Source organism: Cynoglossus semilaevis, chromosome 7 (assembly GCF_000523025.1).
Source record: "Cynoglossus semilaevis isolate Cse_v1.0 chromosome 7, Cse_v1.0, whole genome shotgun sequence".
NCBI lineage: Eukaryota > Metazoa > Chordata > Actinopteri > Pleuronectiformes > Cynoglossidae > Cynoglossus > Cynoglossus semilaevis.
In genome coordinates this window covers 7,726,075-7,751,900 of record NC_024313.1, presented here as the reverse complement: position 1 = coordinate 7,751,900, position 25,826 = coordinate 7,726,075, and the positions used below count along the sequence as shown (strand labels likewise).

At 41.5% G+C, this 25,826-nt stretch overlaps 1 protein-coding gene and 1 long non-coding RNA gene across 2 annotated transcripts; one reads left to right on the top strand and one right to left on the bottom strand.

Annotated features, from left to right (window-relative positions):
* Positions 1-1,118: 1,118 nt before the first annotated feature.
* Positions 1,119-18,636, top strand: lrfn5b (leucine rich repeat and fibronectin type III domain containing 5b). Its single transcript, XM_008313174.3, has 6 exons — positions 1,119-2,198; positions 8,794-9,711; positions 10,426-10,600; positions 13,110-13,443; positions 14,976-15,276; positions 15,404-18,636. The coding sequence occupies exons 2-6, from the start codon at positions 8,821-8,823 to the stop codon at positions 16,094-16,096; spliced, it is 2,394 nt and encodes a 797-aa protein (XP_008311396.1). The 5' UTR covers positions 1,119-2,198; positions 8,794-8,820; the 3' UTR covers positions 16,097-18,636.
* LOC103381012 (uncharacterized) lies at positions 14,210-25,442 on the bottom strand. Its single transcript, XR_521743.3, has 3 exons — positions 24,842-25,442; positions 20,901-21,012; positions 14,210-14,355 (listed from the first exon to the last, which is right to left on the bottom strand). It is a non-coding gene; the product is annotated as an uncharacterized LOC103381012 (long non-coding RNA).
* Positions 25,443-25,826: the final 384 nt, after the last annotated feature.

Sequence of the window (25,826 nt, the reverse complement as noted above, 5' to 3'; positions counted from 1 at the left end):
CTTGTAACCGAAGGGGGATATTGATCTGGAGAACAGAAATCCTCGGGGTAATTCTATGGATGACAACTAATACCTGATTTTAATACAGCAAGGAGCCACATGAGCCATAGGTCACCGTCGTGGTGGGTAAAAAAAAAAAAACAATATCTTTGAGACTCCAGGAAAAACACTGCACCACTTATCTATGCATTTATAAAAAAAATCTCTTGCAACTTGCAAAAAAGGCCATAGGATCATTGCATCAGATGGTGATGGATGAGTGCCAGGCAGTCCCACAGGGAGCCAAGGCCTTTGGTTTCAGCCAACTCGACACTTCTTTCTCACCAATAATCTATGTAATGTATACAGGAATATTCAGCTATAGGCTGCCTAGTTTGGTTTCCCTCAGATCAGACGTATTGCACTATAAATCAAAGAAAATAGTGAAGGCTTATCAAAATATTCCAGAGGTGAACGTGTCAGGTTTAAGCAAATCTTTTCTTCTGCCTGACGTCCCTAAACACCTAATGGATCCATTATAACCACAATGAGTGTTAAAAGACAAATCTGGCTGCTGTTCAAGGTCACTGAGAACTGTCAGTGGGAGTAATGTGAGAGAATTTTGTCCAACAGAGACCAAGGATTCTCATTCTTAGTGAATGCAGCAGGGCTGTTACAAATCTAATCTTAGGGGAACAGACAAGGGGTTGTTCTACCTGTTAAGGTGCTTAAAATATCACCACTAGTACTGCGCAACATGATCAAGTGTGCATGTTTCACCAGTGACATCTAGTAATTGCCTACTAACGACTAAAACATGACAATTTATTCAAATAAGACAAGTCATATTTGCATTTTTCGCCATGAATATTAGACTGTGCTGAGATAGTACATAACATATAATCTGAATTTTGGCTTTGAGCCCATCCTATTTGCACATAACCTTTCTGATGTAATAAATTCAACTTGGATCTTTGCAGCTTTGGACTTTTAGTTTAAAACTAATTTTTTTTTTTTAACTCAAACTAAATCCAGAGTGAAAGTTTTGAAACTTACATCAGTTTATGTCACAATATGAAACAAATAATGTTACACTTACAGTGGTATTTTGAGCATGTCAGTGTAAGTATATGCTTGGATGTAAGTAGTCCTGGTTTCTTCTGTGTGAAAAGTTGAAAACTCACTTGATTTAACTACGAATCAAAAACTCATAGTCATGAAATCTTACAACCCAAACCAAACTTATTACAATGATTCACAAATTTGTGCAAAGCAGCAACAATAAAATCACCAGGGACACAGCTATTCCCACATCCTATCAGTTTCTCATTTTCCATCTCGTGCACATCTGAATCTTTTTTATTTTTTTTTATTTGGTCAAATAAGGAGAATATAAGCCTTTTGCATTTTCATGCAGCAGGGTTCAATCTACATGAATAAATGATGATGCCTGCCTGTGAGATAGGCTGAGAGACACTGCATCTGTCTGTGCACACAAATGGTCTCTGTGCAGCGCCGAGCGCCCCGATTACCATTCTGAGCACAGCACCCCTGGTCAGAAATGAAGCCTGGTATAGGTGGTTGACAGTCGTCCAGAGGGCACAGGGGGTTGGATTGACTACATTGTGGCTCCAACCTTTTATTCAATCTGGATTAAGTCGCTCTGAGCCCTGCGTAGCCAGAAAAACCCAGTGAACATCTGGTTGGATTCTGCTCAGCAGCAGCAGCATCAGCAGCAGCTTCAGCTCAGCAGCAGCAGCAGCAGCAGTCAGTCAGTCACAGGGCTGTAGATATAAGAGCAGTCTGTCGCTACAAAGGCGTTTTCTCTTGTGGAGGTTCACACAGGCGGATGCGCAGCGCAGCAGAGGCGATCCCACACAGCTGCAGCCACACCGGGACCCTTCAGTCTGCGCTTCCCTGCGCCTTTTTCACTCCGCTTTGCGAGGGGGAAACCTGAGCTGCATTGCTCGGATTTGAGGACATCGCACAGCAGAGGAGTCGTCCTTTATCTGCTGTTCATGGATTTCTTGAAGGGCATCGCTGATTTCGCAGGCCGTCATATGTTCTAGCAGCAGAGACGCATGTTTTCGGGACAGCTGAATGGTCTCCATCGGGTCCAATTTTAGCCAAGACCCGTCAGTATGAACTCAGCCCCCCCGGGAGGAAAAAGGTTCAAACACACCCAGCTGTCTCACTTGGCTTGATGTTTCCCTTTCAAGGTAAGTTCAATATATATTTTTTAACGATTTAATGTAAATCGTCGCGGCTGAACTCTAGGGGGGAAAGTATCTTTGAAGTAGTTCTCCCAGGACCCATCTGAAAGAATTCAGAATCCCCCCTGTGGCACACACTGGGTTGTGGCTGTAATCCAGCAGCCCAAGACCTGCACCGCAAGGTCAGAAAATCTTCTCATTTGCCAAAGGAACGCAATCAGATTTTATTTTTAGTACCCACTCGGCTGCATCCTGTGCTGTTTTTTTTTTTTCTCCGACAGGTGAGAGTGAGAATCCTACCTAATGTGGCCATTATTCAGCCTGCACTCCTAGGCTGCATGCCGGATAAGATTGATTTCAAGTGTAAGATATGGCTGTGTTTTATTGTGTGGATCCAAAGATAAGTTATCTGATGGTTGGTGTTGTGCTTAACCCCAGCTGATATGCAAATCACACATCAGTCATTAGGCTCAGATGGAGAGTAAATTAGCTCAGGTATAACACAGTAGATGTATGATAGGTGTGTAGGTAGAAGAACATGTTACAGGATGACTAATGGAGACAGGTGAAAATGTGGTCCTGGTGATTTTTTCACGGAGGATGACTTATGATGGTCTTGTCTTCGAGTGTTAGTTATCACATATCTTATTATTCATGAGTGCCCCAGGCTCCATTGTAACAGCACACCAGTGAAGCCAGGCTCACGCCTCATTTTACTGTTTCTGTACGCTCTCCTATGTTAATGCACTCGCGCTGGTGCTGTTTATGCATGATGCTGCTACCTTTCGCTGATAGTACTGGGCTGATATGAGCTTATCTGGTGCCTTTACAGTAAATGTACTCATCTGCAGACCAACTTCACAGCCGCTGACCCAAATTTTTACTGCACTATAAAACTGAGTCCTTGTATTTTTGCTGAATGCATAGTTCCATGAAAAAAAAGAAACACTGATTATTTGTTATTCATAAACTTGCATGCACCGCATATAGTAGCTATGTAGTTATAAGCAGCACAATTTATAGCAATGATGACATTCATGATACTGTTCTACAGGCCAACTCATCAATCGTGGAAAGCCATGCCTATTTTGTATGTATCAGTCTTTCAACCACATTAGCATTTTGGCTGGAATACAAGATGGGAAAACAAAGATCTTTGAAAGAAATGAAATGAGCCGATTGTAAATGGAAACCTTTTCTTTTTTTTGTTTAATTTAAGTCCTATTCAATACATGCTGTTTGAGGCCAAGGGACCACAGATGCATTCAGTCAAATCTGACTTCAGTGTGTACGTCACAGAAGAAAAGGTTGCCCTAGTTGAGCCTCTGTGGTTTTCATTCAGATTCAATGTCACGAAGGAAAAATTCAAACTGAGTCCCATGTGTTTTAGCCTTGAATCCAAATCACAGAAGAAAATATTTAATTGAGTCTAAGAATGGTCCCCATTGTTTGAAATCCATGTCTGAGTCACATAATAAAAAATCACACTCTAGTCTGCGTCACGTCCCAAAGGTTTTGAGTCAGAGTCCAAGTAACAGCAGAAGTTTGAGATGCATCCAAATCAACTTCTATGGTTTCAAGTCCAAGTCAAAGTTGAGTATGAGCAGAGTCTCGGCATGAATGAGAAGCAGGATTCTAAACCCCAACATGTAAAACCACATTGGAGAATTGTCATATCTACCAGCATGTAGATTCTCACTGTGGTGAATATTTTTTCAAAAAGTCCATATGGATATTTAGAAATGATTTTCAAAGATTCTCTGTGGCTGCCTCTTGAAGAAAATCCTAGGCCATAAGCTCCTTACACAAAACACATCATAACACCGAGCAAATTAAAACCCAAAGTCAATAATCAGTGTTTTTCTCCCTCCTGCTTCAGTAGACAGAATATCTTCATATTAAAGTATAAAGACTGTTTTTGGACTCGAGCCACAAGATTTTCAGTGTAGCTCTAATTTTCTTCTGAAAATACTTAAACTAGAACGCATTTCTTCATCAAGACTTTTAAGTCCGAACTGTGGAAAAAAGGAAGTAATGGTTCAATTTCAATATCGCCAAGTGTGCAATTTGTCTTTTCTCATCACTGCAGCATAAAGGGAACAATAGGCCTCATCTGGCCCCTCGTCTGGCCTTTAATCATGGGCATCAGTCACTGATGTCCTTAGCACTAAATATAACTCATTTTGTAAATATTCTCAATAATTCTGAAAACAAGCTACTGATTACATCGCACCCCCCAGAAAAAAAACATTTTCTGTGTTGCCATGGCATCAAGGCTGTCACCTAAGAGCTATGGCACTCTAACATTAGCAGACTGTGTGTAGGAAAAGGGTGACATCAGCACATAAACACATGCACAAACACAGATGTGTGAGTTAGGCGCTCCACAGCAGCATCAATATTTAGTCAGGATGTTTAGGCTTGGGCTACATGAGCATTTACTTGCTAAAATAGAATTTGTACCACCTCATTCAAAATATGATCCACTTCAGCAGATGCTGCAGCTCCATTTAGTCTCATAAAGGAGGCAGGCCGAGGTCCTACACTATTTCACTGCTTTGTCGATACCATTTTGCCATTATGTTGCAGCATCAGTTTACCTCCTTGACACAACAGAGCTTATTTTTGGCGGATGAGCACGTCCGGCTGCCTTTCTTGACAAACGCAGGTTAGACGCTGGCGTGATGCGCTGTGGTATGGACCAGCAAAGTGGCGTACAAGACACACATCACCTCATTAACTTCCTCTCACAGGCTCAGCTTCCCTGCTTCCCCGCCCAGACACGGATTGCAGAGGCTTTATTTCATGATCTTTAGCACAAGTTAGACCATCTGAAAACATATTCCCCATGACCTCACCGGCCAATTGGCATGCAGTATGCTGCGTAAGGCTTTTCCTGGCGAATGCTACCCCAGGGAGATCATAGATATCCTCTCCTACAGTGTACTGCTGCTGCTGCTGTGCATGAGTGTCTGTCTCTATAGCTGGGGGTTGTTGTGTAGTGTGCTAACTCTATTAGGCACAAATCCACCCACTGGTGTGTATGTGTGGGTGTACGCTGTCAGTCTTTTTTGTTCTCAGAGGGCAAAAAAGACCTGCTCAGAGGTAGTAAAAGAAAATGTGATTGACTAAGAAGGTGATAATGCTTATTGCATCAGTAGATTGTGTTTTCCTGTTTATTTGTCGCCCTCCCAAGTCGCCTCATCATAATGAAGACCCAACTGAAGGATAATGATTTTCTGGGGGTGTGACATTTAAAGATGAAATACGTGATTGATGAATACATAGATTGATTATCTACTTATTTGTCTATGTACCTGATGAGCACAACCTGTTATGCAAATTGCTCTGAATCATCCATTATTAAATGCAAATTAGGGAGGCGGCACCAGATATTCCTGCCCCCTCTCAGTGAAGAGGGGTTGTCCTTTTGTCCTCACTGAACCAATTTTGTAGGGATTACCATTGCAATCATACTCTTCACGTTTGGCTGAGTTTTCACCGGTAAAAAAAAGAGCCCCATGTCCACAAAGTGAATCAATATCACGTCTTCGGCACCGCTCAAAACTGGAAGTAGCAGGTCCTTTCCGCCTCATTGCACTTCCAGAAGCAGCACCATTCAGATTCTGAGCAATAGGCTGTGGGCAAAGCAACACCAGCCCACCTGTGTGCAGGGCAGCTTTTGTAGACTATACTTTCATACACATGCTCTCACATAAAAGCAGATATTAAACTTTTTAACACACTTGCAAGCCACCGAGCATTTCTTAGCTGCTTGACTCTGAATAAATCTGCTGTTATAAGAAGATTCAACACTGAATAATGATTTCCTGCCACTGGCCAAGTTCAGATTACAGGCCACATTATTCATTTCAAATTCCACACAGACAGGATTTGATAGTTCACAACTATTACAGCATGTCAGGGAATCTTTAAAGTGGATACTGCTGCTGTCCAGAAGCTGTCCACATCATATTTGTGATATCCCCACAAAAAAGTTTTCCCAGCAAAAAGTTTGCAAATGCTAAGCGAACAATGACGCATCCTTTTTCTGTCTGTAACAGAACTGTTTCTACAGCGTCCCCTTTTACCGACAGTACTATTGTCGATCACCTTTCACCTCAACACTTGCTTCAAAACGTCACTGAAAACTGTAGCTCTCACAAAACTGCTGCTCTCATTGAAGGAAATAAATACTGTTACACATACCTGTCAATATTTGTGGACAGACCACAACCACAGCTTTGAGGTATGACCTGCACCATAATGATCTGAACTCAACTGAGGTCTTGTGCACCAGTAGTTCATCTACTTCATCTGTCAAACCCAAGGCCCGTGGGCCAAATTCGGCCCTCCACATCATCTAGTACGGCCTGCAGGAGCTAAAAAAGCATTTATTAAAATCCATGCAGAAGAGTGTCTTAACCTGATAAATTAAATTTTTCTTTTTGCAACGAACAACATTTGTAACTTGAATAATAATCATCAATGCAGAAACATTTATTAATACCTTATGGAGTTGTTACATTTATACAGTCTTCCATTTACAACCGGCCCTTCAAGGGGAACTGTACTGCTGATGTGGCCCCCAGTGAAAATGAGTTTGACACCCCTGATCTACATTGTGGTTTGACTTGTTATGCGTTCAGGGGCGCTCTTCTCCATTCCTCTGTTCTAATGAGTGTCTTTCCTGCCTTCTTATCAGCTTCAAGTGCCAGTCTGGCCATTCTTGTCTGACCTCTGGCATCAACAGGGGTTTTGCTCAGAGAACTGCAGCAGAGTGTTTTTTTTTCTCTAATTAGGACCATTCTCTGTTAACCCTAGAGGTGGTTGAACAGGAAAATCCCAGTCTTTCAGCAATCAAACATTCCTTTAATTTGAGACATTTTGGCTGAGGAAATCCAATAACAGCCTGTTATTATTGGTATTAATATAAGTGTATACAGTTTACTATTTTTGTAGCAGGGAAATTACAGAACTATAACAGAAATGTAGCATAAAACATTAAACAAAGCAAGTGGCATTAAAGAAGACTAATTTAAAATGTTCAACTGAGCCCACATCTAATTAAAAGCATGTCTAATTACCAGTGTCTAATCAGTTGCTTTTCTAACAGAATATACATTATGCACCACACTAGTCTGTGTGTGAATTTTAAAGATATTTCTTGTGATAAAAAGGAGGCGTTGAAATAGGCATTGATTCATTGCTGCAAGATCAACAATATTCATGAAAGTGTCAAACTCAGCGTGCTCTATCCGATGATATCCTTCCTCCCATTGCTATTATAGGCCATTTTAAGGTGACCTCCCCCTTACCTTCTTGGCGGGAGGTAATACATTTTGCCCACCTGTCAAAATACAACTGTTGTGAGCGGCTGCCACCCGCCTGCCTTCACTCTCCTCCTCACATTAAAGGCATGCCCCTCTATGGCAGAACCTCACCCCTGTCCTGTTGGATGTTTTCTTTCAGTCTGTGATAGTTTTCTCGTACTTTGGCTGTCAGCCTCTGATGAGTTGTGTGTCCCTGCACTGGTGCAACAAAAGCTTTTGAAGCATGAAGGTAGTCAATTGTCAGTCTCTTTGCTGAGGAAGGGTTTTTTTATGCAAACTCTTCAAGACCCACCATCAACAATGGCGGCATTACCTGCAAACCACAGAAAGCTCTAACTGTAAATGGACCATTGCCTCGGTCGTTCAGATTTTAGTTTATGATTTTTACTACAGTTGTGGGGTTGGCTCTCCTGCTCTCTGTGTTTGATTGGATTGGTGTTGTTTTTCTCTGTGCTGTAACCAGACACCCAGACGGCCAACCATTGTATGTTCAACCAAAGCGACACTAAACTTTAGCTCAGTAAATATAATCGCACATAATGTCACCGCCGCCCTGGAACATTGTGCAGTGCACTTGCAGGGCTGATACCTGATCCCTACATTCTTAGTTTTATGATACACTATATCCCTGACAAGGTCTCAGGATTCATCAAATGGATCCCTCCTTATCCCCATCTCAGTTGTGTGATAAGTAAGAGTAGCAGCAGAGAGAGCAGAGAGAAAATCAATAGCTAGTCATAGCATATCCTGACTGTAGCACGGGTCCAATCATCCCTTTGTACTGGCGATACGATCTGTAGACATATCAGCCTAATTCTGACGAGGCCCTGAACCATCAGCCTTGACTTTTCATCCCTCTGTTCACAAACATAAAAGGACTGGTATTATCATATAAAAAAAAGGACGAGCAGAGCAGCACAGGAAAAGACTGTCACAGAACCACACTCCATTACGGAAGGCACTCTCTCCGATCTGCAGGTGACTAATTAGTTTCATGTCTAATTGCACAGCATTTATTGTTCTGGCACTGTGTCGCCTGGCCTCCTGCTCGTAGTTTGGACTCTGTAAATCTCGGCATTAAGCTGGCAGTGATTTCAAATCTGGCAGAAAAGCCTTTAACTTTACAGAGCTGAATTCCCTGGTCCCCTTTTTAAGGGGAATTTCTCAGAGCATATGTTACCACTGCCACAAAAATTACTGCTCAATAAATTTGACACACATAGCAGTTTTATAAATATTTCTCTCTTTCTCTGCATTGATTTTTTTAGGTGCATGAACCAGCCTGAAAAGCCCAAATGGAGTCACTCTTGGTTTATCTGATGGTTCTTGGTGTGGCAGTCAAGGCGCACAAGGTTCAAATCTGTCCCAAACGCTGTGTTTGCCAAGTGCTCAATCCTAATCTGGCTACTTTGTGCGACAAAAAGGGACTGCTGTTCGTGCCACCAAACATTGATAGGCACACAGTGGAGATGCGTCTTGGAGATAACTTTGTAACCAACATCAAACGGAAAGACTTTGCTAACATGACTAAGCTGGTAGACCTGACTCTCTCTCGAAATAGCATCGGAACCATCGCCCCTCACGCTTTCAAAGATTTAGAGAACTTGCGAGCTCTTCACCTCGACAGCAACCGACTCACTCGCATTACCAACGACACCTTCAGTGGCATGTCCAAGCTGCACCACCTGATCCTGAACAACAACCAGCTCACCCACATCCACATTGGAGCTTTCAATGACCTCACAGCACTGGAAGAGCTGGACCTATCCTACAATAACTTAGAAAGCGCCCCGTGGGTGGCCATTCAGAGAATGCCCAATCTCCACACCCTCAACATGGACCACAACATGCTCAGCTACATCCCAGAGGGCACCTTCTCTGGGCTGCAGAAGCTTAAAAGGCTGGACGTGACCTCGAACAAGCTTCAAAAGCTTCCTCCTGACCCTGTCTTCCAAAGAGCGGGAGTCCTGGCCACCTCTGGGATAATGGGACCAACATCATTCGCTCTGAGCTTTGGAGGAAACCCTCTGAGATGTAACTGTGAGCTTCTCTGGCTGCGGAGACTGCGACGGGAGGATGATCTGGAGACCTGTGCCTCACCGCAGCACCTGGCTGGACGGTATTTCTGGACGGTATCAGAGGAAGAGTTCTTGTGTGAGCCTCCTCTCATCACCAGACACTCCCAGGTAAGGTGTGAATCGAACTGTGCGCTTTTAAGACATTGCACTTGCTTCTGTGACACTTTCTGAGCCAGACATTAGATTTAGCCTCATTTGAGCCAAGGTGGCTGGTTCCCAGACTGTCACACCATATATTATCATTGAGTGTCAGAGGAGTCTTCCAAGACTACTTTAGACCACATGCCGAACAGAATATTACAAAAATAACTCAAACTGCCTCAGAAATATTGCAAACTCTGGTGTGCAGAGCTTTTCTTGAGGTATCATTTTAATGAAGCTATTTGCAGTTTAAAAACGAATCCATGCTGAAGTGTCTACAGCAAAAGCAGTCGCTTGGTTATTGCAGCCTGTGGTTATTACAGTAAAATATAATTAGCCTATTGGTTAAATCTATGCCAAATGACTTCATCTGTTACATTTATAATTCTACATTTTCAATATAATTGCAAGGCAATTAAAAGAAATGATCTCATCCTCACACACAAATGTTTTGGTGTATTGTGATAGTTTCTTTTTGTGCAGCCTATATCAAAATTATGATGCGAATCAATTGTTTGTTTATTTTGGCTATATCATTTAAAACTTGTTATTGCCAGTTTGAGTGCCATAGTAAAGCACTCTTAGACTATAGGGCATTATTCAGCCAGTGTGCAGGTATGTCAGTGTGTGTGAATGGTACAATTCTGTGGCTAACTAAGTACATTCCCTATCCTACCTCAGGAGCTGCGAGCTCTGGAGGGTCAGAGTGTGAGTCTACGCTGTAAAGCCAGGGGTGACCCCGATCCCATTATCCACTGGATCGCTCCTGACGGACGCCTTATGTCCAATTCATCCAGGGCTGTGGTCCACACTGATGGGACGTTGGACATCCTTATCAGCACCGTTAAAGACTCTGGTGTGTTTACATCCCTGTGACTGTTTGTCTGTTGTGTTGACTGAAGGAAATTAGTTGTTTGTTTGTGTACACAGAAGTCTTTACAGGGCCTTTGCGCTTGACTGTCCCTGTGATAACGCGTAAAAGGTAAAATCCCGATCACGGTCTGAATGTCGTTAACTTTTTCACCTGCATTTAGAGGCGTTTGTCATTAGGACGTTGCTTCATCACAATCGTGAAAGCTTGAAGATTTGGATTAGAGGGCTGATATTATCAGCGTGCTTTCAGTTTAAATAAGACGAAGAAGCTAGTAATGTGCATAATTCAGAAGACATCTGCATTCTTAATATTTTATCCACAAAGTGCTTGATACACTTGAAATGTGAAATTACTGTCTTTAGGAATAGTTTCTCAGTCTTAAAAAAAAAGCAGATATTCCGTCCGTCCTTGTCTCCTCTGCCAGTTATTTTCTGTCAATTTTTTGCACCAGCTTTTGTTGCCAAGTTGTTTTCTGAGGTTGTTGATGACACAGCAACAGCTCTTTAAATGTGTGAGGGCGTTGGAAGTGACGTCTTGCATGTGTGGAGACAATAACAAACATTTTAAAACCACACCGCTGTGTTACAGTTTAATATATGTTGCTGCCTTGTAGCCATAGAAATCGACAACCCAACCACTTGGAAATATAAATGTCTGAAAATACCTCAGATTAGTCAGTTTGACAGGCATAAAATAGTTCTGTTGCACCAGCAAATGTGTTTCCCAAAGGGCTATTAGCCAGAAAATTGGAATATTTCAGCATGGTCTACAGGCATTCATTAAAATGAAGAAAAATCACCTTCTTCAGCAGTCCCCACAGCAGGTTACCCTCATTGTGATATCGACACACTGCAGGTTCCCTTCCAGACAGAACCCTCCCAGTTTGGAACCAGCACTATGTAGCTGGGCAGTGATCTGCACATGAGGGGACTTAAACCTGGACAGTCTGGAAAGGGAACAAAGTCACTACACACTGCGGTTGTGAAATCTGAAGAACAGTATCTTAAAGTGGCTTCTTTAAGAGTTAGAAAAACAAATCAAGCCAAAGATGTAGGAGTAGAATTTGACAAATACATTTAGCCCTGCAGTTCATTCAAGCAGTGTTTGGCAAAGCTTTATCAGAAATTGTTTAAAAGGATGGAGTGGCAGTGCCAGTGGCAAAAAAAATAAATAAAAGAAAATCTTAACAGGGACAGTAGAGAAAAAGATTAAAAAAGAAAGACTGAATTTATGATTTTATGCTGTAAAGATTATATTTGAAGTCCTGTCTGTATGCATTTTATTTTATGGTGTCATTTGTAATCTGGTCAAAAATGACAGAATTATGAGTTCCAAAATGTATTGCCAAAATAATAATAACCATGCAGAGTCAAATAGAACATACCCCCAGGCACTAAATTGTTTTTCTGCATATTAATGATCCCCAGCCCACTGCAGACTATACCCACAAACAAACTAAAATAATGTGACACCATATCTGTGATTATATTTAGGATAAACTCAAAAATGATTTTGAATTAAATAAAAATCATGGTAAACTTTACTTTGAGCCACAGATCATTAATTTCTTTTTTTTGCTTGTTTCTAGGCAAAGCATGCATTATTGTTTTGAAAGACCATGTAGAATAATCGACTCATTTTAACTTCGGCACAGCACTGCAGCTACTGTCACATTTTGGTTTCAGTACCATGTAACATTTTTTTTCTGGGTCTCAGCTCATCAAATATTCACATGCAGCCATATGCTGATTATTCACAAATCAATGTGCCAGACACTGAAATATTATCTCACTTACAACTTCCTGTAAACTAGATTGCTTTATTATTGTAGAGCATATTTCACACCTTTTCTCCAAAAGAAGAAAAGCCTTTATTTTTATTAAAAAGATATAAAAGAAAATGTCAAGATGCTGGTAGAAAGTATTATTTTCTTTCTCGTAAAGTCTGGCTTGTTTTCTTCTCTTTCCTTCACTTATTACGTTGAGCTTTAAGATATCTGGCTGCTGAATGTTATTCAGGCAGAAGTCGAACCACAGAGGTATTATAGATGCATAAAAAGCCAATACAATGACGCAGCGAGACACAAATTCTTTTGGTGTCAGATTGTGTCAATTAGTGTGAAAACATGTCTTTACATGTTGATTAATGTTTAGACAATCGTGCAGGGATGAGAGGAAAACAGGGACTGGAGGGAAATGTGAGAGGAGACAGACACATTCCCACAGACAGGGTTGATACTAGTTTCCAGCCATCATTACAGCTGGTCCATTGGCTGAATGGGAGTATAAACACAAATGACCAAGCTCTCAAATCCAGGGAATGGCACACACAGTAACCCAGCCAAGAAAGCAAATTAGTAATTAACAAAATGTTGTTCCTTTTCTGTGAGATATGATTGACTATAATTAGTTATATTACTAGCTTAGATTTAATGCTCGACGCCGATAATCATTTCCAGCTACAAGGCTAATATAACTGGTTTGTGCTGCAGGGTCTTTCACCTGTGTGGCCTCCAATCCCGCGGGAGAGGCCCAGCAGACGGTGGATCTGGTCATTGCCAAACTCCCTCACATTGCCAACAACACAGTCACAGAGCAGGAGCCTGACCCAGGATCATCAGATATCGCTACAGTGACCAAGACGGGTACGGAGCCCGGAGGGGTGCCTCTGGGAAACACCAAGACCAGCCACGAGAAGAAAGTGGTGACAGCTGAGGCCACATCCACCTCTGCACTGATCAAGTTCAACTTCCAGAGGAGTATTCCCGGAATCCGCATGTTCCAGATTCAGTACAATGGCTCATATGATGATTCACTGGTGTACAGGTGAGGACTCTAATAGAAAAGCACTTACTTGAAAATCCCCTGCCTTTACATTACATTGTGGCCTAAAGTGATTTAAACAAGCTTACTCAAATCCCATCTAAGTCTCCAAACCCTTGTTTTACCTTTTTTCCTGATGTTGAATGTGTGCATCTATTTTAGTACGTATTTAAGAGCAGCATCCGACTGTCACCGCCATTATTTGTGGTGTCTTTTAATCCTATCAGGAAAACAGACTAATGCACTGCATCTCTCGACTCCACAGTCTGGGACTAATAATCCTCCCTCACTGGAGTGAACCATTTACGATGTGCAAAACCTTGATAATGCCTAATCGACAAAATAACAACAGAATGTCGGTACAGGGCTGCAGACTGATAGGACCACAGAGAGGGGAGTCACACCATGTTTAACAAAGAGAAGAAGAATAGCACTGATAGATAAACCCTTTTTTTTTTTTGCATGCATAATGCAAATGAGTGTGATATTACACGCTGTACTGTATACGTTCAGTTAAGCATACACAGCTGTGTTGAAATGTTGCGATGCCAACTATCTGTGCAAAGTCATCTTGTTTTTAAAAAGGCGTAGGCTTATAATATAATTTAAATAATAATTTAATGATGATAAACCTGACAGTGACATTAAACAGAAGTGGATATCCAAGCACTAGAAAAAAACAGAAAGGAAAGAAAACAGTTCAGGGAGGCTGCCAAAAGTCCGCCATAACAATAAAGGAACTGCAGTTTGCTTCCTAGAGGAGTCATAAATTACTTAACTTCTTCATTTGTCTGGCCTTTGAAAGGTATTGAAAAACAGAAGCCATAATCAGACGACATGTAGCTTATCACCCTGTACTTACTGTAAATCATGGTGGTGGGAGCATCCGGCCTTGGTTTGTCTGTTTGTCTCCGTCTGTAACCAGTAGAAAAGAATTGGGATTAGTTATCAGTAATAGTCCATTCTCCGTATACAACCTGTCGATGTGTGCTGAAGATAAAGACTAATGTCACGTTTAACGTTGGTCAACAACGTACATCTGAATCAACAATAGACTGGCTTTAACAGATAAGAGATTAGAGTTTTTGAAAAAGCCCAGACAGATACTTGAAGAATGGACAAGATGTGCAATATTGACAGAACCCTATTATTAAGACCAAGTGCTGTGATAAAATCAAACAGTACTTTATCTAAACATTAAGAATATCTACAATTTTATTTTTCATTTTTCTACAGTTTGAGCAGTTTCCTGTTAGCAAACAAAATACATAAGGGAGACAAGTGTGTCAGGTATCCTGCATTCATAGCCAAGGAACAAAAACATTTTATTCTGAATATTGCCTCGAAAATTAATCAAATGTCACAGAAGATTATGTCAACAGGGCTAAATAGCCTCCTGAGTGATAAGGGATTGCAATGTCATTTTACTCCCTGCAAAACAATAAGCTGGATAATCTGATTTGCCTCTGTCTCATTTCATTTAACCCCCTGCTAATCTATGTAATAGCTTACAAATCTGTTTTTTTTTTCTCCAGGATGATCCCTCCAACCAATAAGGATATCTTAGTAAACAACCTAGCGGCTGGTACAAACTATGACCTGTGTGTGTTGGCCATCTATGATGACCAGGTGACCTCGCTGACTGCCACCAGGGTGATCGGCTGCGTCCACTTCACTACAGAGCCTCAGTATCTGAGATGTCATTTCATGCAGTCGCAGTTCCTTGGCGGCACCATTGTCGTTATCATCGGAGGGATTATCGTGGCCTCTGTTCTTTCTTTTATCATCTTCCTCATTGTGCGCTACCGGGTGTGTAACCAAGGAGAAGCAGATAAGGTCAGTTTGCCGTTGGTTCCTTTTGTTCTGTCCGTTTACGCTTCATTATCTTTCCTAAAATTGAAGCAGGGGTGTCTTAAAAATCCAACCCTTTCTCTCCCCCTTTGTTTGTATTTGCTGATGCCAGGCTCTGGAGATGGGGGACATTCGGTCACTGAGCAGTGATGGACAGCTACAAGGATGTGGAATTTCCAAATCCGTGTCCAAGCAGGTTCTACGTCCAGAAAAAAATGACAAAGATTGCATCAGGGTTTCCCTGCCCCCGCCCGAACCGACAAAGCAACATCCGCCGGTTGTTGTAGCGTCGACCAAAACATCTGTCCCTGACTGCACTGTGTCTACCTCTGCTGCAAGTCACAGCTGGCACCCAGCATCTCCAGGTGCTCTGAGGCCCAAGCGTTGCAGTGCACCACCCAAACACTCGGACGGACGCCGAGCTGAGGCTCAGGCGGACGTCGAGCTCAATAACATGAACTGCAATAACTCCTCAGATGTTAAAATGGCAGCCGCTGCTGCTTTGGCAGTCCCCGGCCAGCCCACCAAGTGGACTGCTGCCCACCGGGGTCACCGACCGCACCAGGCCAGGCATTACATGACTGTGCCTGCAGGGGGAGTTAGGGTCAACCGCAGGCACTCTCTTAATGCAGACTCATACTTTGAGCGCTGCTATGTAGCCTACCCCAAAACTGGGGCCAGTCTGCGTTCCAAGCGGAGCCTGTCCATGAGTGGCGAGCTGCCACAGCTTGAGAGCACAACAAACATTCACCAGGCCAGGGACAAGCTCTCTCGCTCTGAATGGCTGCTGGAGAGCACTTTATGATTTGGAGTTTACAACCTGCGCTTTCTTGTGTTCTTGGAGATATGGCCCTTTGAGAAACACGGGGTTTATGCCTTGTTTGGAGTTCTTGAGCCCCCATCAAGGGACATATAAGTTTATGACATATATCTGAGGACAAGGCAGGCAAACGGGGTTGTGGGAAAGGTTTCACATTTGTTTACCTTATAATATATCATATTTGATCAAACTTCAATGAAAGGCACAACAATGTATAAAACAAGGTCATGTACAAAAATGTTTAGTTGTGTGAGATACTGTATATCACAGTACAACCTTATGTGTTCATGTGGTATTGAATGCAGTAACCCGGACACTGTATTATAACAAAAGGAAGGACCGTGCAGGAGCGTTGCCTGTTACTCAAAAGGATACAATCTCTATAGACCTTGAATATGATTCTTGTCTCCAGCTTTACAGACAGATGGTGACACGTCTTATTTTCTGCGATGAGAGATTGCAAACTCGTTTCACATCCCAGAGGTGTTGGATCCCAGTGTAGGAGACAGACAGCAATCCATCTTTCCTCTACCCTCACTCCCAGACACAGCACAATGCAGCATACATGTGGCTCGAGTCAATTCAGCCCAATACTGCCCTCTGGTTTGAATCAATACATTTGTATCATGTAATTACATAAAGACTGAGCTCTGATAGAATTTCTGTCATGACTGATCTGAGTGACAGTGGAACCATTACCCACAGCATGACAGGTGCAGGGGAACAAATCTGATATCACAGGTGGATACGATCAGCACAAATGGTTAATTTCCATATTTTTTACTTACTGATGCTATCATGTCCTGCACAGTGACAACCATTGTAAATTAACTTGTCAATGTAAGAAAAGAGATAATCACACATATGAAAGGACACCAGCTCTTGATTTTGCTGTTGTTTCTGTTTGATGTTTATCAGTATAAATAAACCAGTGACAAAAGGGATGTATTTCTAATTTAATTTTGGTTTTCAGACTCCCTTGGGCATTGTCACGTCAGTTATTTTTTGTTATCATTAAGTGTAAGTCTGTAACTTAAAAGATATAGTCTGCAGTGTTCTGGTCATTAATATAGTGTTTTGGTCCGTAAACAGAGAGCATTGCGCTCCTTTTCTATCCCGCAGGTGGTGCTAATCCTATAACATGGTCAAAATTTTTTACACAGGACTTGTCAAGGACTGAAAGTTGTCCCCTGGACTTGAGGAACACACCAATTGGAAAGATGCATCTGATCATCTGGTTGGCTAAATATAGCACAAATTCCACAGTTCTATGGAGCTGTACAACTTCTACATTGTTGTGCTAAGACATTCAAGATATAGTATTTATGATATAGACAAAAAAAAAGTCCTCATCAAAAGAGTCGCTTTTATGTTGCCACTTAAAAATGTTGCTGTTTTAAACTGCCTGAAAAATATCCTTGGTATGTTTCTTTTTTTATTATTATTATTTGCAAGAAACAGTGACAGTTAAAGTGGAAATATCTACCAGTGGAAAATGGGCTAAGTTCACACTGCAGGTGAAAGTAAACAGCACCATTCAGATTATTATTTTCAAATTCAACACCAGTCCAGTTTCATATGTAGCCCTTAATCGGATACGTACTGCATGTGTCTGACCTTTACATCATTGAGGAGAGACAGAAGTCACATTTCTGTGCTGGAGCAAGGAGGACGTGGCATATAGAGTGTAAATAATGAATGGAACAACCATGAGCTTGTCAGTGTAAAGAACAAGATTGTCAAGTTTCACTGCCTCCCTCTCACCACCTCTTTTATGGAGATCGACAGGAGGTGGAGAAAAATGAGAGAGACAAAACCTAGAGAGCCGTCTGCTCGGCTACGGAGAGACCAAAGGCTCTCTGATTGATGGCCATGTTACTGAAACTATTTGACATTGATTGCAACTTCCAAAAATGATACATACATGCTGACATAAGGAGCATGAATATTTATACACATATGATCACAATGGTCACTTCAGGTCCATAAACCATTCAGTCAGTCGCATGAAAAATATATAATTAAAAAAACAGGCAAAACAAATCAGATCTCAGCAACAAAAAATCTGAATTGAGCAACAATACCTGCAGTGTGAATGAAGCCCTACACCCTGACGGGGGCAGAAAGAAAAGACAGTTGTGGCAGTTGGGTTTGCTTTGTGTTTGTGAACAGTAAGCAAAAGATGTTCAACTTGTTTAACATGTTGTGACATAAAAATGTTTTATTTAGATAAACTAAGATTAACTATCCCAGACACACCTACAGTGTGATTTTTGTTCGCTGGGCTCTCGACTTTTTAATAACAAAAAATGCTTGAAAGGAAAGGAAAAAAAATGAAAATGCAGACAGAAAGCTAATGAACTGCTAATGAACTACATATTCCTGTGACTCACTCACTCGACATTATTGAGAGGATTATATTATATATTATGATTTTTTTTTTCTCAGTTTGCTATTACAGGAAATTCAAGCCTACAATACCATAAAGATAAAAACAATAGAAGCGCCTCATAGTAAGGAGTGCTTCATCAGTCAGGGTGGTAATTAAGTTTGTGTTTTATTGGTTTTGCTGCGGCATAATTTCCCCTTCTCTGTAGGCTCTGGACCTCTGACGAATTCATGCCCCTGGTTCCTCTGTTGTTCAAAGTCAGGGAGGGGAGCGGATGATGAAAAGAAGCCTATGCTAATCACTAGGGGGACGACTCTTGCCTGCATATCTCCGCTCCCTGTCTGTGCCCTCGGAGAGAAGCCACTGCAGAACTCTGCTGCAAGAGAGGTTAAATACAACCTCCACAGTGGGAGCCCATGTACGGCTCATTCTACAGTTACCGTAACGTTAGCTTGAGAGCTGCAACGACATGATATGCATTCTCTGCTGGAATACAAGCTCCGACTCACTCAGGGTCTAGGTGATCGAATGCTGCCAGATTGATTTTTATATACATGCACTTGTGTACTCCTCCGCTGTATGAAACCTCTGGGGATGCAGCATATTGGCTGGATATACAACACTGTGCCGGGAAGATTTGTTCAGATGAGTTACACATACGGTATACAGGACATTAATTAATTGCTGTCACGGAAACTGAGTAGATTTATCTAGTATTTTCTGCTTGTTACGGGTGATTAGAATGCTGAGGAGGATGGTGTGAATCTTGGTTCAGTCTTTTGCTAAGCCAAAAGTGTATTTTAATAATAGATGCATGCAGGGAGCGGTAGTAGAGGGGGAGAGAGGAGGGCAGTGCAGTGAGGAGAAGATGGGATTTTGTGAAACAAATACAGCAAGGGAGGCGGCAGTGAAGCAGGGGTGAAGATGAAGAAAAGGGAGACGGAGAGAGATGTGCAGAGAAGAAAGCAAGACAGCTGAGAGATGGAGAGAGCGTGGTGAGAGGAGGAAGGCACTGTTAGCAGAGGAGAGGAGACTGGAACAGAATGAGGGACAAGGGATAAAGAGAGAAAGAGCATTCTTTTTAAGCCAACTGTTCAGCCTCTGGCTCGTCTGTATTCAGTGCACCTCTACAAAGGGTGAGGATGGAAGAAGGAGGCAGGGTGAGGGGAGGGGGGGGAGGAGGGCGTGACGGAATAGAGCTGGTAGGCCAGCAATGTGTAAAGCCCTGGGACATGATTACAACCACGTGCCCTACTTCCCAACACCTCCGAACAATGACTTGTTTTACAGATGTGTTTCTTGACCCTTGTCTAGTTTTCCTCCCACCTGCTCCACCCTCCATTGTCCTCTGCGCTGGAGACACACATACATTCTGACACATAGGGATGATGAAGATGCTGATTTTGTAAAAAGGGACCTTGCTGCTTGTTGTCAGTGGTCCTGCAGAGAACCGCTGATCGTTATACGTACATAAAGGATCTCTAGCAGAGAAAAAAAATCATTGATTTGCACCTAGCATCTCATAAATTGTTTCTTCTAGCTGCAGCTGTGCAAACACATAATCCATCATATCCTGTAGATATGTTTAAGTTTCTGGAACCATAGAGAAACTGTGCCGGAGTCAGGTTTCATCCCATAAATAGAAATCCATTTTCCTGCAGTCATCAACAAACCATGCATCGTATGACATTGTTTTACACACAAAACAATCGTTAGCGAAAATCTGTTTAATCTTTTGTGTTCTAAGTGAAATCAGTGTTAAACGTAAAACGTTTTTAAAAAATCTAAAACCATTCAAAATATATATTTAATTGAGTTTAAAACTGCTCCGCACGTCTCTAAGATTATCAAAATTAAAGATATATTTTAAAAATCCTTTCTTAAATTCCTATTCTTTTTTTAAATTGACTATAAACCTATAGTCAATATAACCAACAAATAGACTTGTAATCCTGAAGATCCTTTTTCTCAATCACAACCTACAATCAGTCTGAGCTTTTCAAATACACTGATGTAATGCACCAGGTTTTCAGCCTTTGTCACCAATTATTTTTCTTCAACAACTTCATCAATCCCCGGCTGATTAGTCATTTTCTTCTGTCAGTGCTAATGGCCTTTTTTGTTTTGCTCAAGTTTCGACTAATTTTGACGTTTCCCTACGGAGCGCTTAAATCAACATGGCCGTCCATAGCACAATTACCCGCTTTTAATGACATACACGTTTGTGGGGTAATATGGCATTGGGGCATTGATGTGACCAATTTGTGGTCAATTGTCTTATGAAAAGCAATCGTTGAGCCAATTTCACCAAAGTGAAAGCCCATTTCGATCACAGTTAGTTAGGAGTAACAGGAACGTTTAATTTAGGAACGCTGAAGTCCTTCAATAGTGTTTTAGCACCTTTAACTCTCAGCGCCGCAGCTTGGTGTTTCATTATCTTCACACAGCAGGTCTTCCCAGTCAGAGCCAGGGGAGACAGCATTTCCCGGGTAAACACTATGTCTGGTGGCACCTGGAGAGAGAGAGAGAGTGAGAGAGAGAGAGTGAGAGAAAGCCTGCAGGGCCTGGAGGAAATGTGACCAAAACACCACCGATACCTCCTCTCTCGGATGCTGGGGTGCAGTGTAAAATATGTGCAGGCAATCCTGAAGAGTATGCATTATTGAGAGGAGTAAATGGGTCCAGGATGAACATCATGGCTCATTAATAGTGTATGTGATCACTGTTTCTGGGAAAACAGCAGTCTGGGCGAGATAATTGAAATGGTCAAATCTAAAGACTTCCTTGTTTACTCAGCACCAACTGTTACTGTCTAGTCAAACTCATGACTAAAGCTCATAACTAATGATGCCAAGTGTTGTGTTACAGTGCTGTTAATACTCCCGCTCCAACATACCCCTCCATCCTTTCATGCCCTAGTAGCTGACCTCGGGGTTTGAATAGGATTTACAGATATACATTTTAATTTCCCATCAAGATTTGAAAATAAATGACAGTGCAATTTTTAAGAATCCACTGAAAAAAAATCCTAACTAAAGGTCAGACACCAGGAATGCTGAGTAATTTCCCCTGCTTGAAACACAGACTTATTAAATGACAGTGCATCATCTCATGTCTCAGACAGATTTGGTTTGACATGAACCCAAATTACCACGCTGCCCCCCTGAGGTAATTGCACGCTGAGCAAACAGCTGCTTCTTCTGCTTCCTCTCCTCTTCTTTACATCTGCTCGGGGATGATGGACGACAGAGAGGCTGGTTGTAGTTCACGCCAGACGTACCAGGCACCATTAGGAACCATTTTCTGGCCATTTGCCTGATAGCCGCTATCGCCTATAGAAGCGATTCGCTCTGTGTCTGCGCACTGAAGGTCCCAATGATGGATCTCACATTGATTTGTTGGTGTTAAAGATCAGTGAGTGAAGAGTGCAGTCAAACAGATGTGCCAGCCTGCTTCAAACTCTGCATCAGGGCTGTTCAAGAGGGGGACAGTTTAAGCCTCTTTGAGGATCCCATTCACAGTGACTTACTAAAAGTGCTTATAATAATCTTGTTATCGCCCTAGGCTTCTAGTGGGCCTAATGGAGGATAAGAAGCTGTTGGGTCACGGGCCACATTATTTTTCCCTGCGATTGAAACTAAACAGGAGTGTTGCAACAAGAGTGGGAGATGCAGGCTATCGCCACTGGCTCTGAGCCGGGAGCAACCCCCCCCAGAAATGATTACAGAAGCCACGCCTGCTGTGTTTAGCCTAACAGAGTCTGATGCACTTGCATTTGACAAATATACTCTTCAGGAAGAGTTCTCCAGCCTTTAAGCAACCCAATTGGTTATTTTCAATCCTGTGCTCCAGCCATTTCTTTCTGTATATCCAGAGGAGACACATTTATATTCCCGCACCACTGACTCCTGACTGTGTGTCATTTCCTTTGGGATTACCTTATTTGGCCCGCTCCTGTTTCCTAACTGTACCGTAGGTCACAAACTGACCCCAGCTTAGCCAAATATCACAAACATGAATCCATATATTGAGGGTGATATTCCGCTGTGTGGTGCCAGGAACATTAAAGATTTATCAGAACAAGCCCAGATTTGTTAAAAAAGAATTTCAACCCCATCGGTAATTTTGAATGTGAACCATTTCAGACTTATTGTACATTTTCTGTACACAACTGTGTTACACAGAGAATTATTATTTTAATAACAGTGAGGAGAAAACAAAACACTAAAGATGTAAGCAAGAACAAAGAAACAAATTCAAGATGGTTTTAAAGCCTCTGAAAATGTTTCTAAATATTACCTGGAAAGAAAATCAGCAGTACATACTTATTTAATATCATATTACGATTGTAATAATCTGTTGTTGTTTAGATAAAACCAATAGGTAAATGAGCCGTACTGGAAGAATTCACCTTCTTTCCTACTTTCAGGTTGAAACATAAACAGTGGTGACCACAGACCTATGCAGACTGCTCTATATTTGGATATCCACAAGAGACAAGAAAGATCGGTTAGAAGCCCATGACTAAACCCAGTGGCATTTGCTTACTTCAACTCTGTTCAATGTAGGTCTGCCCTGTGCCTGGGGCATCTAAAGTCTTTGGAAATGCCCCTGAACCTAATCTATTACATGTGATTGCGTGAAAGTCTGCATAATTTCTCCACCCTCTTACAGAAGCCTCCTTTCAAACTGGCTCACTGTGGGATTGTTAATGGACTTGATGGCTGACTGCTAATATTATTTATTAGTGAGAGTGACTGTGTCTACGTGTGCCTTGTTAAGTTGGAACATCAAACCATGGTGTCACATTTAACATTAATTTCATACAAATTGGCTGTATAGAGAGCACAAGAGAGCCCGCATGGGAATGTGGACAGGAAGTAACATTGCAGTGGCATCGAATCTGCCGTTTGATCAGTTGTCTTCCACTGCAGCCGCTGGGACAGAGCCGTCATGGGTAGAATTGAGAATGTCAGGTAGCTCTTCATAAACAAGTCTCTAAAGAGGCTTTGATCTGAATGGCTCTACACGGTTTGTGAAGTAGGCCAATCACGTCCCACACAGCAGTACAGTGGCTGATTTGAAATGTAGATGGGCAAGGTCTTTTGAAAAGACTTCACCTTTAGTGACCGTGTGTAGACGGCGAGGGCGACGTGACATGGATCCTAAAATGAAGCATTAATCAAATAAAGGTCGATTTGTGATTGACGCACGGTGGATGAGGGGGCAGGGACCGAGATACGGGGAGTGGGAGAGGGAGGAGGCGAGACTGCTGAAGACTACAGATACTGGACAATCTGGACCTTAGAGCAAAGAAAAAAGGGAACAGAACATTGATTTCGGGCATCTGCTCTATAAAACATTAAGTTAACTCAAAGCTATTGGAAGTGGAGAAGATGCTGAATACAGAGTGAAAAACTCATAACAGTTAAATGCTGAGTGTTACACCAAGGGCTATTCACAGACCGAAGAACTCCAGACTTAAAAACACTCAAAACAACCACGGGTGAGGGACACTTTTATCCTCTTTACTGTGGAGATGAGCTCTGAATAAGTGTACAAATATATTTTTATTGATGAGCTCTGATAAAGAGGTGAAAGAAGTACTCACATCACCAACAAAGTATTATCTGTAGTATTATCCTCACATAAAAACATGTGAGATATGAAACAAAACAGACTTATATATAAATGAATACAAAAAGCAACAACTCCTGCTTTGCATTTCATAGCTGACATACTAAATGTATATGTATAAATGTATATTAAATTTAATACAACAACAAAGAAGGTGGTAATTTTCACATTTTTCAGATAGTTTTTACATCAAAAATTGAATCCTCCTCACTAAACAATTCTGTTTTTATGCCATTGGGAAACATTAAGCTTGCAAAATATATCACTAAATTAACTAACCCTAAATGCCATAATAATAGATAAAAAAAATTACTTTTTAAAATATTTATATCTAGAGCTTAGCTGGCAATACATACATTTATAAGAACTTACAAAAGTCAGTTGGTTCAGCTTTCACAATTGTCTTAATCTAACCAGTAAATCATAAAATATTCAGTACACTACATAATTATGCTGCACAGGGAAAATAATATTTTTAATAATATTACACAACTTATAATAATACTCCTAATAGTTGGACATGAATTAAGTGCCACTTGGCCATGAAGCAGGAAAGCAACCAGCATAAAAAGAACAAATTTAAAATATCTTGGGTTAGGTTGTAAAAATATTTCTGAATGTTGTCTGAAAAATTACTGACATGTTTGACAGAACAAATCCTCCTGTTTAACTATTATCATTTTGCCTTTTCACACTATACATACCATATAATAGTAGAGTCACTCACATCCAAAGCTGGCCAAAGCTAAGCTAGCACTTCCTGTTTCTAGTGCCACAGCCTCTAAAGCAGGTTCAGGTTGTGTGTTGGGAGGATGTCATTCCCTGTGTTGCAGGAGCCTGTGGGGGTGGAGCTGCAGCCTGATTACAAATGCAGAACACCTGAGGAAGTTGCAGTGGGAGACCATTAAGCAGGCATTGGTGTTCTTTCTTTATTAAATCTATATTATTTTCAGTGGACTTTGTGTGGCTTCCCTTCTTTGTCATAGTAGAGTAAAATCAATTAAAATGAACACAAAACATCTGCAATTTTCAAAAGAGAAGAAAATAAATAACTACGTAAATAAATGAATAGCCAAGAGACAATTACAATTATCAAAATGTTAGGGACAGGTCCAGGTATCTGCAAAAAAGATAATATTGTACTGTGGCATACAGGACTCTGCAGACTGCATAAACAATAATGTGCACTCGTAGGCATGCACTGTAAAAGCTTGTTCCTGCAGTTTTTACTGCCTGTACTTAATCGTGCTAATTCTATAAATGTGTATCTGACACACAAAGGAAATGCGTGAGACAGAGACATGGGAGCTGAGGTAAATTGATAACGGCAGTCTATAAAGTATTAAAGGTAGACACAGACTCTGCAGACGAGGAGACTGTAAGTGAGATGAAGGAACAGTAAAAAGGCAAGAGCTGAGTTAAACCAGACACATTTCTCAGTTCGTCTGTGGAAAAAAGATGGCTATAAAATAACGTAGACGTTGTGAGCATTTTAAAACATGTGTAATGAGCGTTTTACAGGGGTTGACGAGCTGCTGTACTGATGCTGACATGTAGGGTGGAGCGTTGCGTTTAACGTCTACAGTCCTGGTTTTCACAGGGTTTCTCGGTCTCTCCCAGTCTCTCTCGCGTTCGTGCACTCACACACATTTTCACACATGCTCACACTCACACTCTCTCCTCTGTTAC